This window comes from Pteropus vampyrus, unplaced genomic scaffold (genome assembly GCF_000151845.1).
Source record: "Pteropus vampyrus isolate Shadow unplaced genomic scaffold, Pvam_2.0 Scaffold53, whole genome shotgun sequence".
Lineage (NCBI taxonomy): Eukaryota > Metazoa > Chordata > Mammalia > Chiroptera > Pteropodidae > Pteropus > Pteropus vampyrus.
In genome coordinates this window covers 6,824,699-6,840,681 of record NW_011888834.1, presented here as the reverse complement: position 1 = coordinate 6,840,681, position 15,983 = coordinate 6,824,699, and the positions used below count along the sequence as shown (strand labels likewise).

Genomic DNA, 15,983 nt, shown 5'->3' with positions numbered 1-15,983 from the left:
GACAAAGAGCATCGGAATATTCCGTTTTCTTGATTAGTATATCTCTTCATATGTTTCTTCATCAATTTCTATAGTAATCACAGTTTCTTCCACATCTCCCAGCATCATATTTAAAAGCTGATCATAAACATGTAATCTACCTCGACGCTCTCTGTCATTTCTCCTTTTCACATAAATTCGCTCATCTAGGCTGAGCCTGATGAGATCCGAGGGCTCTTCTGTGGTGTCAGTAGTTTGTTGCTGGTCCACGTCTTCTGCCATGTTTCCAATTTTAGATTCTTTTTGTTTGAATTGAGATCCAAATAAAGTCAATGCATTATGGTTGGTTTTATGTCTTTTAAGTCTTTTTTAATCTACGGTTTCTCCCTTCATCTCTCTCTTTTTTCATTTTCCTTGATTTTTTTTTTTAATTTTTATTTGAACAAACAGTTTTCCACAGTTTGAATTTTGCTGACTTCATCCCTTTAGTGTCATTTAATATGTTCCTTTTCTCTTTGTATTTCCTGGAAATTGGTCATTAGATCCAGAAGGCTTTATCAGATGTTTGTTTGTTTGTTTAAAACTAATGCTTAGATGGTGTATACTTCCATCAGGAGGTACATAATGTTTTATTGACTCTCTATTTAAGGTATCAGTAATGATGACCATTCCCTAAATTCATGAATTTGCTTTATTAATTAGTTGCAAATAGTAATGTCTGTCATTCTAATTTTATTTACTGTTAGCTGGAAAACAAAGGAACAAATTCCATTAACAACTATTTTACAAGACAAGAAGAATAAATACTTGATTCTTTACTTACCAATTTAAAAAATAGTAAGTGGTTATTTAGCTTCCTTCTAAGGCAATTAATAAGGATCTACCCAACCCCACCTCCAGCATAATTAAAACTTATGATTAAAACATATTATCAATCCTTATTGGGATCATTAATACTTCTTACATCCCTATTGAGCCTCAGACTATAGTAACTTCGTCCAGCAGTAACTTCCTCAGGTTGTTAGCTCACGAGTCCTTTTGACATCATCCTGTGGTCTCACGTGACCTCCTGCTCGTGTCTGTGTTTGTCTGTCTGCCCAGACCTGGAATCAGCTGTTCTCTAAGAATCATTGGTTCTTTTTAGGGGGAAACAACATTTAAAGAACTAGATCAAGTGGGGTGTTTATTACAACTGCATTGATCATTATTTCCATGTCTTTTTAGTAGTCAGATCTAGGAAATATGATTTTTTTAAAGATAAAATACACCATCTTTTTTTCCAGGTCACAAATCATTAGTATACAGTATATGAAAGATAATAGGTTTGCTTTTCCATTATTTATATCTCTCATTCTTTTTTCTGTCATTGCATTGACTTAGTCTTGTAAAACATTGTTTATTCATTTTCATTTTACACATCTTTGTCTTGTTCATAATAAACATCTATAATAATTGATGGACAGAAAAATTACTTCTCTCAAACAAATTTGCCTTAAAGTGAGGGATAAAATCTACTTAGGTTTTAGCACACTATGGCCCATAAGTCAAATCCAATCTGCCTCCTTTTTTTGTATGGCCTGCGAATCAAGAATAATATTTACATTTTAAATGATTGAAAAAAATTGACAAAACTATACTCAAAGTAGAATGACTAAAATATAGACAAAACAAAATATCTATTGATAATTTTTCAGTTAAAGAGTAAATCAAAACTGTATTCACAACTTAGAAAACACTGAAATTTGAATTTCATATAATTTTCATGTGTCACAAAATATGTATTTTTTTATTCTTTTCAATCATTTCAAACTATTTTGGTGCCTAAATACAAATAAACTGATTCCAAAAAGAGAGTCACTATAAATTTTTACATTAGAAAGTTTCTAGCAATTTCTTAATAATCAATTCAATACTGCTTTGTTTTTGTTGCCTAAATCAGGACGTAATTCTGCCTCCGAAAATTTAGCAGTAAACAACCAGCACTGCACAGCGGTAGAGAAACCAGACAGTTAGTGGTGCAGATTCTCAGCAAGTTCAATATCAGGGAGTTCAATATCAGAGGGTACAGTGCAGGATCTGGAGCCAAGCAGAGTTAAGTTTGAACCCAACTTTATTTTTACTGATGTTACAGGATCATGAAGCTTTAATACCTTTAGAGCTTTAAAAACAAAACAAAGCAAAAAAAAAAAAAAAACAAAACTATGTCTAACTCCTAGGAGGCATTTCATCTAAAACAGATAAAAATAAGAGACAAAGTGCCAGATGTGGTAGAAAGGCCAGATGTTCCTTCATGAGGAAGGAATTCTAGTGAGAAACGCAATATAATAAACACATGGCCCAGGCTCAAGCCTGGACACAGCGCAACTTGGAAAAGCACCAATTATTTACCTATCGGACTCAACTTAGTCCAGAAAAATTCTCAAATGAACAAAAGTATACCATTACTTTTTGTAGCCAAAATTAGATATTATCAGACAACAGGCTGTTCAAGAAATGTTAATACATGTCAATGCTAATATACCTTTTCCCCAAAACACTGAGAGTCAAAGTTCTCTCAAAATACAGAGATCTCAGAGCAGCTGCTCTGAGAAAATGACAGGTGACATACCTGGCTGATCACTGTCTAAGGAGATGATCAAGTGCACAAGTCATCAGGGAGCTCATAGGTGTCCAGAGCTGTAGAACCAAAACAAGGATCCCAGACACATCTCGACAGGAAGATACACTCATGAATAGGCAGAAGGTCTGATTTCTGACCTCAGAAAGTATCTCGGAAGGTTCAAAATAGACAAGATGAACACTAAGAATGAGTAGCATACCCTAAAAGCAGATTGAGAACTAATATATATTGAAGAAGAAATAGTCCAAATATAATGAATGCTTCTAGCCAGGAACTGTACCCACAAATGTGAGGAAACTGAGGCACAGAGTAGGTAGGAAACTTGCCCTGGTCAGTGGACTAGCAAATGAGCTATCAGGGTTTCCCTCCCAGGAAAGGGCATATCTTAATATGTGTGTGTGCCTCTTAAAGTGCTCCTAACACACAATTTCTTTATTGCAATAGTAAAAAGGAAGTAAGACATTCAGAACAACCAACCTTTTCTCCATAAATGATGTTTGCTTTCTCAGGATGTTCTAAAGCTTCAGGATAAGAATGCACCTTAAAGAGTTTTTAATAGGAGGCTTTATGATGCTTGAATCCCCAGTATGATACCTGAGTAGTTATGCATTCTATCCTAGATACTTTCAGTAATGGGAAGGTTAGCTTTCAGGGCAGCCCAAATCTGTCCTACAGCTTTTAGCCTTTGGTCAGAATTCTATGCTAAACCAATATGCTAGTCTCCTAGTTGGCCTCCCTGCCCCTAGCAGCCTCCCTCTTCAATTTTTCTTGATAAATTTAAGTCTTATGAAAAAAATTAGGAGAATGAAAACCCGCCAAAGCCCCACAGGTTCTAATACGTTCCTAAGCCGGCCACTTACTGACACTGATATCTGTCTTGAGATGTAAAGTGTAACAAACTTCTAACTCACCGGAATTGAATTGGAATAAACAAAAACAATGAGAATCATTATTTTCAGCTACAAACTATGGTAGCTTCTTTCTCTTCCCACGTAAATTTTTCTGAGTGAGACAGAGACAAATAGACAACTGGAGCCAGGTAAAATTCCTGCTGTTTTGACACTTAACTTAGGGAATAAACACAGCTGTGCTGGATTTTCTGAAGAAGACTATTGTTCCAAACAGCACATCCAGAAAATACTATTTGTGCTTTCTGATGTGTTCTGAATCAATCACCTAATTTGAGCAAATACTGGGTGGACATTTCAGAGGGGAGTCACAACAGTGGAGGACAACCTTTTCTTAAAAACACAACTGTTTTGGGTAACAAGAACACACCGTGCAACAGGAAATAGTTCTATTCAGGCAGCTTCGGATGCACTTGTCTCTGTCTTTGGTTTTTCTTCACCACTTTCCATGTTTATCCTCTAGGGATCGTCACTCCTGACTTAGGCCGTTCAGGTTTTGTAAAACTTTCTGAACCGTTGTCATCACGACCACTGGAACAATAGGAAATTCATGATGCGTTCCTAGTCTTTGGCCTTGGAAAGGCTGTTTAGTGGACACACTGCCTTCTGGAAGACATATATTTATTACTTAAGATTAAGCTATGGTATATCAAACACTATAATCCTAAACCACATCCTGGTGAACTGAAGATGCTGTATCACTCAGTCAAATTAATAATTTCTCAAATGTCCAAATCCTGTTGATTATAAATTTCTACTTTTTTATAGTACTAATTTTTGAATGGGCACTTGAATCACCATACTCTACTTAGGGGAAGGGATTCCATCTACTGAGGGTGGAGCAGAGAAGAAAGAGTAGGTTATCGAAGTGTATTTTAAGTCTTCTAGACCTGTGGACCTAATAAGTCCTAGTGCAGAATTTGTACTTGATCTTGAATTCAGTAAAGAGTCATTGAAATGATTCCATCAAGGAAGATATGGAAGATATAAGATCAGGTTTGTTTCCTCAGAATCTCTCCGGCTATACTGTGAGCAGTACGTTGGAAGAAGATGAGACTAGAAGCAAGAAGCTCAATTAATAAGCTGAAACAGGGTCTTAGCTAAAGATAATGGTGACCTGAACTAGGATGGATGGTGACAAAGGTAATGAAGGTTCATTGGTCTTGACTGGGTGATTGGATATAGTAGACGAGGTAGGACAATGAGAGGTTGAGTATGACAGTGGTTTTTTGGCTAGCACAACTTAGGGGAAGGGATTCCATCTACTGAGGGTGGAGCAGAGAAGAAAGAGTAGGTTTTGTGAGAGACAATGAGTTCAGTCTGATTATGTTAAGGATGAAATGGTTTGGGACCATCAGAAAAGATATTTGATAATAGTCGTATATGCAGAATTGGAGCTCAGGAGCCAGATATGGCCTAGAGATAGAGATTTGAGAGTCATCAAGGTCAGGAAGGAAATTGAAGCCATAAAATGGTTGAGCTTCCCTGACCTTTATCTTTCCCTTAGAGTATCAGACAGTTCTCAGTTGAGACTGCAGAAGGCTTGGTTAAGTTGGAAAAGAATGACGATGTCCCCTGCAGGAAAAACTGAGATTTCTCAATATTGCATTTATTATGAAAGATGGAGGCATGGTCAGTTTTGTTTTGTTTTTTTTTTCAAAGATATCTATAATCAAAAGAGTGTCATACTCTGTTGCCTTTTAAAATTAAAGAGTAAATTTCTCCGATCTCTTTCTGCATTTTAAAACTGGTTGGCCCAGTTGTATTTAGAAGCCATATTATAGCTTCCAAAAAGACACCTTTTATTTTGAAAATAAGCTATGAAATGCCTATGCATATATGTTATGCCAGTTTTAATACCACCCACTTTTAATGGAGATCAGGTATTCTGCTGGTCTGGCCCAGCTTGAGCCTAAGGCTGGGGAGAAGTAACAGGGGTCCACACACAGTCTCCATCCCAGGCAGGGGAAGGGGTATGCAGGAGCTGGAAGTAGAGAGCAAAGTGTTATTCATACTCTACCCTAAACTCTCCCCTAAAGAGCTAGATGAAGTTCCCAGAGGATGGCTACAGTATCAGGGGACATGCCTCAGGGTGACCTGGTGGCCAGTGAAAGGACCTGGTATGTCATTGCCAAGTAGGGAATTACCCAAAGAACTCAGATTTGGCATCTTTACCAGAAGTCCAGAACTAAAAGTTCATCTGTCTGCTACCCTGTTCACCTCTTATTGCATAAGCTCCAGCCAACTTACCCATGTCCTGGCTGGCAAGATTCTGGAATGGAACCTGCCTTAGCCTTTAAGCTGAATGTGAGGGGACACTGCCCTGAAAAACTCCCATGCTGCCTCCCAGGGTGACCAATTTGAGTTGTTTATGTCACTGCTTCAGATTTGTAGTGTTGGACCTGAAATGCAAATCTCACAAATATGAGAGGCTATCATATCTTAATTACAGCCTTCAACCTTTCCTACAGGACCCCATAAAGTGTCTTTATAAGTACTAGAAGTAATAATTTTATGAAGTGCCTGCGACTTAGCTGTATAAAATTATTTGTAGAATCATTTTGTTTTTATGTAAACATGAGTGTCTTGGAGATCAGGAAGATAAAATGTTGGAATGTGAGTTAAGACAGGCTTTCTTTCTCCATTTAAGAGTGTATTTCCAGCTGTAAGTAGTTGAAGCAGGAGTTTTATTCAAAATGCCATTGTCTTCCATCAACAAATGCCACCTATTAATTCAATAAACATTTATTGAAAATTGTTCGTCAATGAGGGAGATAAAAATAAAGGATAAGAAGTAGTGTGTGTCTTTAAAAAGACTAAAATCACAAGGATTGAATGTGTTATTCATTCAACAGTCTTTGTGTGAGCCTACTATATGCTATAAACTGTTGTAGGTGTTGAGGATACAGCAGTGAAATAATAATACATAAACCTCCGACTTCAAGGAGTTTATATTCAAGAAAAAGGACAAAAAAGAAATACGTATAGAAGATGGTGATAAGTGCTATAGAGAAAAGTAACTAAGGTTAGATGCTAAAGGGAAACGGCGAGAAAACAAGTTAGACTGCAAAGGAGGGAGTTCACGAATGAGGCAGATTTGAACATAGCTTCGAAGGTAGGGAATTTGAATAGATTCAAGTTTGACTTGATGCAGGGTAGAGGGAGAAGTCACTGAGAAAGGAGCAGGAGAATGAAGAGGAGAGCCACATAAGCTAAGACATAGTCACCTTAGTGGATTAACACAGGTACAGCGAAAAGTCTACCACAGCAAGAAGAAAGTCTTGGTGTTGAAAATTCACAATTCAATTTAAGAAGCATTTATTGGAAATATTCATAGAATGTAAACTCCAAGGGCAGGATTCTTAATGCATTTTTCTAACTATTCTATCTCCAGTATTTACAACAATTGCCTGTCTCATGGAAGGTGCTAAGCAAATTATTTGTCAAGTGAATGAATAATGTCAGAGAAGGATGTGTAAGGCTGGTGAAACCAAATGATGGAGGGCCTTGAATGATAAGGTGATGAGGTTGAACTTGATCTTATCGGCAATAAGAGGATAATACACAACTCATATCTTGGCAGATTTCACTATTAAGAGGTTCCCTTAATATATTACTGAGACCCTCGAAAAACTTCCCTTTTCTTTAGTTATTTCTAGGAATTCTTCCTCATAGCTTCATTCACTTTCTTGCCTTTGTGTCCCATTCCCTTAAAGATGACAAGATGGCCATTACCTCTCAGGCCCTAGATGTGCATATGTGCAACCCCCATATTACCAAGAAGCACGGGAGCTCTGGGCCACACCGTGCTCCATGCAGAAGAAAAACAAATGCTGTTCCTACTCAGTGCACCCCACTGTCGGTGGGCCTCGGAGTATTGCATGTGCCCCTCCACAGGTGTGTCTCACGACAACGGCCCTCGACTATGTCCTCCCAGCCCTTCTTTTCCTCCAGCTCAGACACAAATCTCCAGATGGACATCAGAATGTCCTCCCCAAAACCTAACCCAAAACCTTGGGTTTCCTTTCTTCTTGTCTGCCCTCTTCCCTTCTGACCAACTTTCCCCAGGGTCCCTCAATCATCCTGCCTGACATGGGCCTGTTTTCCACTTTTCTGTTTTCCTAGAAGCATATGCGTTTACATGAAGAAGAGGTAGTAATGGTTACTTAGTCCAAATCTTTTATTTTACAAATGAGGCTCAAGAAGTGATTCACCCAGCTTTTCACAGCCAATTCTTTTCTGATTCCTGGTTCTGATCTCTCCCTTGATTTCTGAGCAGGAAAGTGGCACCATCCTGACAAGTCTTGCAGGGTGATGAGTAGAGCACCATCAACCTAACAGTAAGCAAGGCTGTAAGTGAAGAGACCCTTCCAGCTCTGCTGCCTCAAGGCAGGGGTGCTGGGAATGGGCGTGGAGGCGAAAGGCAAGTCTGAAAGATGTTTCCAAGGAAAACGTCAGCGGGGCTCAGTGACTGCTTGGAATGTAAGGAACAAAGAGGGAGGAAGTCAAACACATGTTCTTTCAGGATCTGAGGCAGGCCCTGCCCTCGCACGGCGGCAAAAAGGACAGCCTGGGCCCCTGCCATTGTAGAGCTTATTTCATACTCTGGAGGATGAGACAATCAAAGAAAACAAGTAAACAAGAAAACTTACATGGGGTGGGTAAAATGAGTGCAGGGATTAAAAGGTACTAACTCCCAGTTATAAGACAAACAAGTCCTGGGGATGTAATGCACAACATGACTACAGTTAATAATGTTATATGCATACCTGAAAGTTGCTAAGAGACTAAATCTGAAAAGTCTCCACCACAAAGAAAAAAGGAAAAAATGTTTTGAAAAAGAAAGAAAACTTACAAACTATATGTGCTATGAAAAATATACCACGCTAACAGGTGTGTGTGTTTGAACGCTACTCTTCTGTAGAGTGAGCGGCTGAGGAAAGCTTTTGTGTAGCAGTGATAAAAAGATGCTTCAAATGTGAGACTCGTGTGACAACGATGATCTAAATGAAAGTGACAAAGTTTGGAAAATAAGCTGGTTTATGAAAGGAGATTGCTTTTAAGGGAACAATGTATAAAAGAACATGATGACTAAATTGCTAGCATTTTCCTGAATCGAATCTGGAATTTTTGTTAACTAAAGGGGAAAAACTGGTACTATCTTTTGAAAATGTTTGAATTATGCATTCATTTCGAAAGGAAACACACATCACTGGGAGCTCTTCCCAGGAAATGTGCACGGTGAGTCTATCAAGTTATCATGGGTGTTTTTGGGCTGGACGTGCGTGTTCTGGGAGGCCCGGTCCCCATTTCTAAAAAAAGAAATGCAGTTTGGGGCTTTGGTCACTGGTGAGAGAAGCCTTTTGAAGAGCTTTACTTTAGCAGCTTGGACTCATCCAAGGTGAAATCCCCAGTTCTACAGAACTGCGCCCGGCCAGACAGACGGATCCTGTAATTTCCCACTTGCAGAAGTATGAGGTATGAGAGAATGTCTTCCCGACTGACCTTGTTCCTTGCATGGGTTGGAAGAAGCAGTGGTTCTTGACAACAATAACCACAGGGCAATATAAACCAGTCCCTGGATAAAGGGAAAAGGGACAATGCTCCCATCCCTCACTGGACAGTCTGAGATGCCTTGGGTTTGTTCTGTTCAGTGCAGTGTACCCAGCACACAATAGGCATCTTTTCCTGTACTTGCTGCACCCTCTCACACCTCCATCCTTCCTCAACTTGACTACTATTCAAGCTTCCTGCCAGAAAGTTCAGAAAAGAACCAACATGTTACCTCTGACCAGAGAGCAACCGTATCACTTCCCTCAGAGGTACAGGAGAACTGTGCTATTTCAAGCCCTAGTTAAATAAGAGAAGAATAGAGCAGGTCCTTCTAAAGAGGTGTTGAACTAACATCTTCTTGCCATTTGTAACCTTGATGCTTGCATCAGGACATAAGGGGTAAGTAAGGTCTGCCAGCCAGAGGTGTAGCTCATTCTCAGGAGCTAGGAACCAGGCTTAGCCATCTTCGGTGTCCCTAAGACCACTGTGAGAGGCCAACAGAAACTGAAGTCCTCTTCTCAGGAAAATGAATCTCTGTACATGCAGAGACACACGTGTATTTCAGTGCATGGGAAGTCTATACGTGAATACCGTGTTGAGGACCTGGGACCCTAGTGCATAGTTAACCTAGTCAGCGTTCTTAGAGATTCCTAACCACTATTCCAGACAGATAACCTAAAGACTACTTACCTGGCTGAGAACTGCCGCAAGGCGGCCCTTGCATAAACCTCAGGAGGACTCAAGCAAGTTACTATGACACAGCCAAACCAGCAGCCCAGTGCGGAGGCATCTGGTAGACTCTAGGACAATTAAACTCAGGTCTATGCTTACACTCCGAATCCTACAGGTGTCCCCTGGGGTTTAGTTCAATGGGGCAGAGTTTTCTTCCCAGCAAGAAGATGCCAACTGACCTGTTATGAATGGGGCTTGGCACTAGACTTCCTTGGCCTGGGGAACTGGCTGCCTATTCGTGTGACAGTTTGTGTCTCTCTTCCGTCCATTGGCTATTTACCAATCACATTTGGACTGGTACCACAGACACACGGAGACTCCATTGGTTGGACAAAGAGAAACAATTAAAGGTTATTTTCTCCCCTGGTCACATACCATTAGCTTCTCCTTTGGAGTTTGCATTGTTTTAATTGGAGTCATTTAGACTTTAATTTTCAGAATGTGATACCCTGCAGATAAGCCCTTCCAAGGGCAACACCCACTGTTCTTTTTCTAGTGTCTGAATAGCACATTATGACTTTTTAAAAGATGTAGTTATTTATGATGCTACTATCCTCCCCCTTTTTTCTCATTATCTCTGCAAAACTTGTGTTCATCCTATGACAATAGCTAGACATATTGCCATTAACACTACCCATGCCATTGTGGCATTGCTGAATGACACAAAGATCAGGAGCAGAAATGGATGAATCAGAGAAGAGTCTGGCTCTACTCCTGATGGGACCATGAATCAACCAGGTGATTTTGCAGAAACTACTTCTCCTCCTCAGCCTTACTATCTGCATTTATAAAGGACGGACTGACAGTGCTTTCTGCCAGTCTTTACATTCTAGCATTCTGTGACTCTGGCTAATTAGAGTTTATCATAACTCAGTGTCTCTCATAGTTGTCATAAAGATGCCACATTTTCAGGGAGGTGGAATGGAGCTTGGAAGCTGAGAGGCTAGGATGGAGGAGACTGACTCATAGTTTTCTCCGTCCCTACTGAGTCACCCTGATTCTGAAAGAGTTGAACTAAAGAGGAAACTTCTAATTACGAGTGCTGGGCTAGAATTTTTGTCTTCACTGTGTTTTAGAGTGAACTAGAGCACTGTGGAGAAAACTTACTTAGGAGAACGGCATTAGCAGGAAAAAAAAAAAATGGTTTTCTCTCGTACTGAGGTCATTGAGAGCAAACTTTGCTGTAACTTTGTACCTAAAATGTAACTATAGTGGCAAAGCTGGACAGAAGTTGTTAAGGAGCACCATATACCTTCAGTGACAAGAGAAAGAAGAGTCCCTATGCTCAAGTGGACAATTCAAAAATCTGGTTCTTTCTATGAAGCATGATAAGGAAAGTTAGTGTTAGCTACCAGATATCGCAGCGAGGGAAAAAGACAAAATATCACAGAGAAAACCAGAGGATTAAACAGAAACTGGGCAGAAAAAGGGAAAGAAACAACAGAAGGAAGTGTCAGCAGGAAGAGAAATACAGGGCTACAGCTGTCAGGCTGAAAAGGAAGCCAGGCCACACTGTGAGATAGAGTCATGGAGAGGACAGGGAGATGCATTCATTCATTGTCAGTCAGTTAGTCAGCCATTCATTCACTCAGTAAGAACTGACAGGATGCTTTTGAGATGCCAGCACCGTGCTAGGTTCTGGAGCTCCATAAATGAGCAAAACTGACATGGTACCAGCTCTGATGGAGTTTACCCCCTAAACTTCAGGTCAGAGGTGCCAACCCCTAAACCAGGCAGGTTCGACCTTGGTACTCTGTGCCATGATGGGCGGAGGAGAGGGGGAAGCATGGCCCGTGGTTGCCTTCTCATTCTATAAAGCATCATGGTCATCATTGAGAAGGGATCTGAGAAGTGGTCTTAGTCACTTTTTCCACTTCTCAGATGAAGTTTGGAAATGCATCCTTCCAATTTAGCTTCTACCAACTTTACCACCCTCCATACACTATCTTCCCTCCCAAGAGATGTATCATTCCAATCTACTTTTAGATTCCATAAAGGAACATAGGCCCTAAAATCAGATTGTTCGATTTCAAATTCCAGCTCTATCGGCAACCATCTGCCTGAGTGACCTTAGTTAAGTTATTCAACCTCATTACACCACTGTCGCCTCATTTGTACAATGGGGATGTTGTTGATAGGAGTCATATAACTCTTGATGTTGCCGATGATGATTATTTTGTATTTGGACCGTTTAGCACAGAGCCTGGCTCAAACTAGGCATTCAATATGAGTAAATTCTATTATAATTATAGGACAATGTTAAGAGTTTTGGAGCTAAAGAATAATACTTTCTCACTTAATAACCATCGTGTGTACGTGTGTGTGTGTGTGTGTGTGTGTGTGTGTGTGTGTGTGCGTGTGCATGTTTTAATTCCTTTGAGACACACTGAACTTAGCAAGGAGTATGCTTCGGTGATAATAAATGCTCCCCATTGACCACCACACTATTCTGTCTTCTTTGCAGTATTTAAGTTTAATCTTTGTTTACATTTATAAAATCCTCTACTAAATTTTAGGGCACTGTTTGCTACAGTGGATTTTAAGGACACCCATTAGTTTGTCATGACTCTGATGGGTCTGTAAAGCAGAGAGAAAAAGGAAGACATAAAATCAAGGCCTTAGGCTAAAGCAAAAGAAAAAAGTTACCCAGAGAATAAGGACCACTGGACTGGGCGTTCTAGATCCCTTTATCCATCACTATATTAGTACTATAGCTATCGAGTTTGTGACAACCTCTTTAATCATCATGTTTTAATTTGGACATTGAGTAATTGAATAAGAGAATACCTAAGACTGTTCCCGCTTTAAGTTTCCATGGGTTTATTATTCTGCTACCAAGAGTTATGTATAGGATGTAAAGAGGCCTGAAACGTGATTCCTGCTGTGTCGATTCATGGATAAGACTTGAGTAATAAAGAGGATGAGAAAGGGCATTTTAGACTTCAGGACTCAACTCGAGAAGACAAGAAAAATTAGCAATGACTTGGAAAAAGTTTGTAGTGACTCTGATTAGAGTAAAATATTAGTGTTAGAAAGCGAGATTAGATTCAATTCTGTGGAGGATCCTGAATGTTGAGCAACTGGCAAGCATTTTATAAGCATTTGGCAGCCATTGGAGTATGTTGAGCAGATGAGTATACTGTAACATCAAAAAGCATCATCAAAGAAAAATATAGATGCTCCTCAGCTTACGATAGGCTTACATCCTGATAAACTTATCATAGCTGAAAACATCATAAATCAAAAATTCACTTAATACACCTAACCTACCGAACATCATAGCTTAGCCTTGCCTACCTTAAATGTGTTCACGACACTTACATTAGCCTGCGATTAGACAAAAGTATCTTGCTACCTCTGCCCAGCATCACAAGAGAGTAGCATACTGCATATCATTAACCCAGGAAAGGATCAAAATTCAAAATTCAAAATGTGGTTTCTACTGAACATGTATCACCTTCTTGCCATTGTAAAGTTGAAAATATTAAGTCAAAACATCAGAAGTAGGAGGCCATTCTTAACAATCTTAATAATTTTAATAATTGAAAATCACTAGCCAAAAGTTGGCAAAGCCAATATTTTGTAAATTTGGGATTCTCATTAAAATATACAATTCCAATGTTCAGAAGGGAAGGAATTTATAACTATTTAGGATGTGTCTGTATAATATTGCTTTAAAGAACAAATGGAGTATTCAGATAACCTCATTTTTATTTGGATTATTTGAATGAATTCCAACTTATTTTTAAATTCAGGCAAAACGATTTGCATACATAGCCTAAGTTTCATGTTCTCATTGTTTAAAACTACATAGCAGGCATCAAGGGATGTTTTATCACTGACACCCAGTGCAACCCTACCCACTGGGCCTGCTCTCGTAATTGATGTTGCACATGTGGACCAGTGAGAATGGTCTTGGAGAATATTACACAGGGGCTATATTCTTAGGAGCCAGTCGGTCAAATGTGAGACACTCTAATGTATTTGGAACTTTTAAAATATGTGAAAAGATGTTTGTTGGTTTGTTTGCTTGTTTTCCTAGCCAACTGGCCTTTTGGCTTGCAAATAATATGTATGAATCTGTGTGTTTTCTTCCAGGGTCTTTCTTCCCTGATTTCAAGCCCTCAGAAACAGTTTTTAAAATAGTTTTTTGGCTCGGATACATGAACAGCTGCATCAATCCCATTATATACCCCTGCTCCAGTCAAGAGTTTAAAAAGGCTTTTCAGAATGTCTTGAGAATTCAGTGTCTCCGCAGAAAGCAGTCTTCCAAAGGTGCCCTGGGCTACACCCTGCACCCACCCAGCCATGCCCTGGAGGGGCAGCACAGGGACCTGGTGCGCATCCCTGTGGGCTCAGGAGAGACCTTCTATAAAATCTCCAAGACGGATGGGGTCTGTGAATGGAAGTTTTTCTCTTCCCTGCCCCGTGGATCGGCCAGGACTGCAGTGCCCAAAGACCGATCAGCCTGCACCACGGCCCGGGTGAGGAGCAAAAGCTTTTTGCAGGTCTGCTGCTGCACGGGGCTCTCGACTCCCAGCCATGGAGAGAACCATCCAACTCCAACCATTAAGGTCCACACCATCTCCCTCAGTGAAAACGGGGAGGAAGTCTAGAGGACAGGAAAGGTCAGAAGGAAGGGGAGATAATCTTAGGCACCCACTCCACTTCCTACTCGAAAGGCCAGTTTGCTCTTCCTGGATGACAAGACAGGACCCGCAAACCAGGGACCATCTGGGAATGGGTTGGGGGTCAGGGAGGAGGGAGGATGTCACAACCGTCCAGTTCAAAATGAGGATAACAGCACGTCCTTGAGGCTAATGCTCTCTCGGGCATCCTCCGAGCCCGCTCTCTACGTCTGGCCCTTTCAACGAGAAACACCATGGGAAACAGAATTTCATACACAATCCAAAAGACTATAAATATAAGATTATGATTTCATCATGAATATTTTCAGCACACACTCTAAGTTTGGAGCTATTTCTTGATGGAGTGAGGGGATTTTATTTTCAGGCTAAACTTGCTGACAGCCACGTTGGGTATTTATGGGGAGAGGTCCTGGAGAGGAAGAGCCCTTAAGATGGTGGCCGATATCCAGGCACATTATTTTTAGAGCAAGTTTTAAACTTCACCATGTCTGATACAGCTGATATATCTATCAGCTCGGGGGAACTTGACAGTGAAATTTACCTTTTGTTGCAATTTGATGGGATACTGTTCTTAATTCCTTCTAAGGATGAGAGTGGAGGGCAACTCATTATGTCTTTGAACCAATGAAAGCGTATCCTCTATGCCTGGTCTAGAGAGTGTTGAAACAATCAGTCAGCAAAAGTTTGGCTTTTCCTAATGGAAGACAGTAGAGATGAGGGTCATTTTTTTAACTGAACTGCTAGGGGCAAAATTCCACTAAGTAGTTCCGAGATCAGATGGAGGAAGGCTTCTCGTGTAACATATTTAAAGATCAAGAGGTTGGGGTGGGACAGGTGCTAATTTCATGCTAAAGTAGAGGCTGCAAAATTACTCCACAGCCTTTTTAATATGGTCTTGTAATGCCTTTCTTGGTAAATCACTCACCTTTTCTATAACATCATTATGAAAATCCATAATTTATAGCATTTTGAAAGGCACATCTTGACTTCTATTTTTTCTCAGTGATTCACTATCGCGTAATGAAGTTCAAGGTTCCCAGTGCACCCATAGCATGTTGGAATGAGCCTTATAATCCAGATGAATCTTTTCTGAATTCGAGAGATACGTATGCTTAGCTTTGAACTGATTAATCACCAAAAATCCGTCGAAAGCAGAAGTTTGCAAAGAGTTTTTGACAGACATCCGCTTATTCTGGTAAAATACCCAGTGGCCCATTCACTTCACCTCTTCCCACTTTCTATAGGGACTTGCTATTTTTGCTATATGTATACCAAATTTTGGTAAAGTTCAATAACTCGGTTTATTACTAAAGATGAAGATGCTAAATATATGTAAAACTTAAAATATTTTTCACATTCCACAATAAGAATTTAAAATAAAATTTATGTTTTTGGATTAATTCTTGACTAAAATCACTGATCTAAAACTACTGACCATTTTGGTGGCCTCTTTCCCCATATTTGAGTAATTTCCTCTAAGAATTTTGGAGCATATTGTAGCCATTATTTAACCTTCATGGCAAAGGTAGTGGCCCCATCATC

At 39.9% G+C, this 15,983-nt stretch overlaps 1 protein-coding gene across 1 annotated transcript in view; it reads left to right on the top strand.

Annotated features, from left to right (window-relative positions):
- The window catches only part of ADRA1A (adrenoceptor alpha 1A), a 73,353-nt gene extending 58,817 nt beyond the window's left edge, over positions 1-14,536 (top strand). Inside the window, exon 2 of the mRNA XM_011360301.1 lies at positions 13,891-14,536. Within this exon, the coding sequence (XP_011358603.1) occupies positions 13,891-14,408 (518 nt within the window). The 3' untranslated portion in view covers positions 14,409-14,536. The remainder of the gene's footprint in view (positions 1-13,890) is intronic.
- The last annotated feature ends 1,447 nt before the right edge of the window (positions 14,537-15,983 follow it).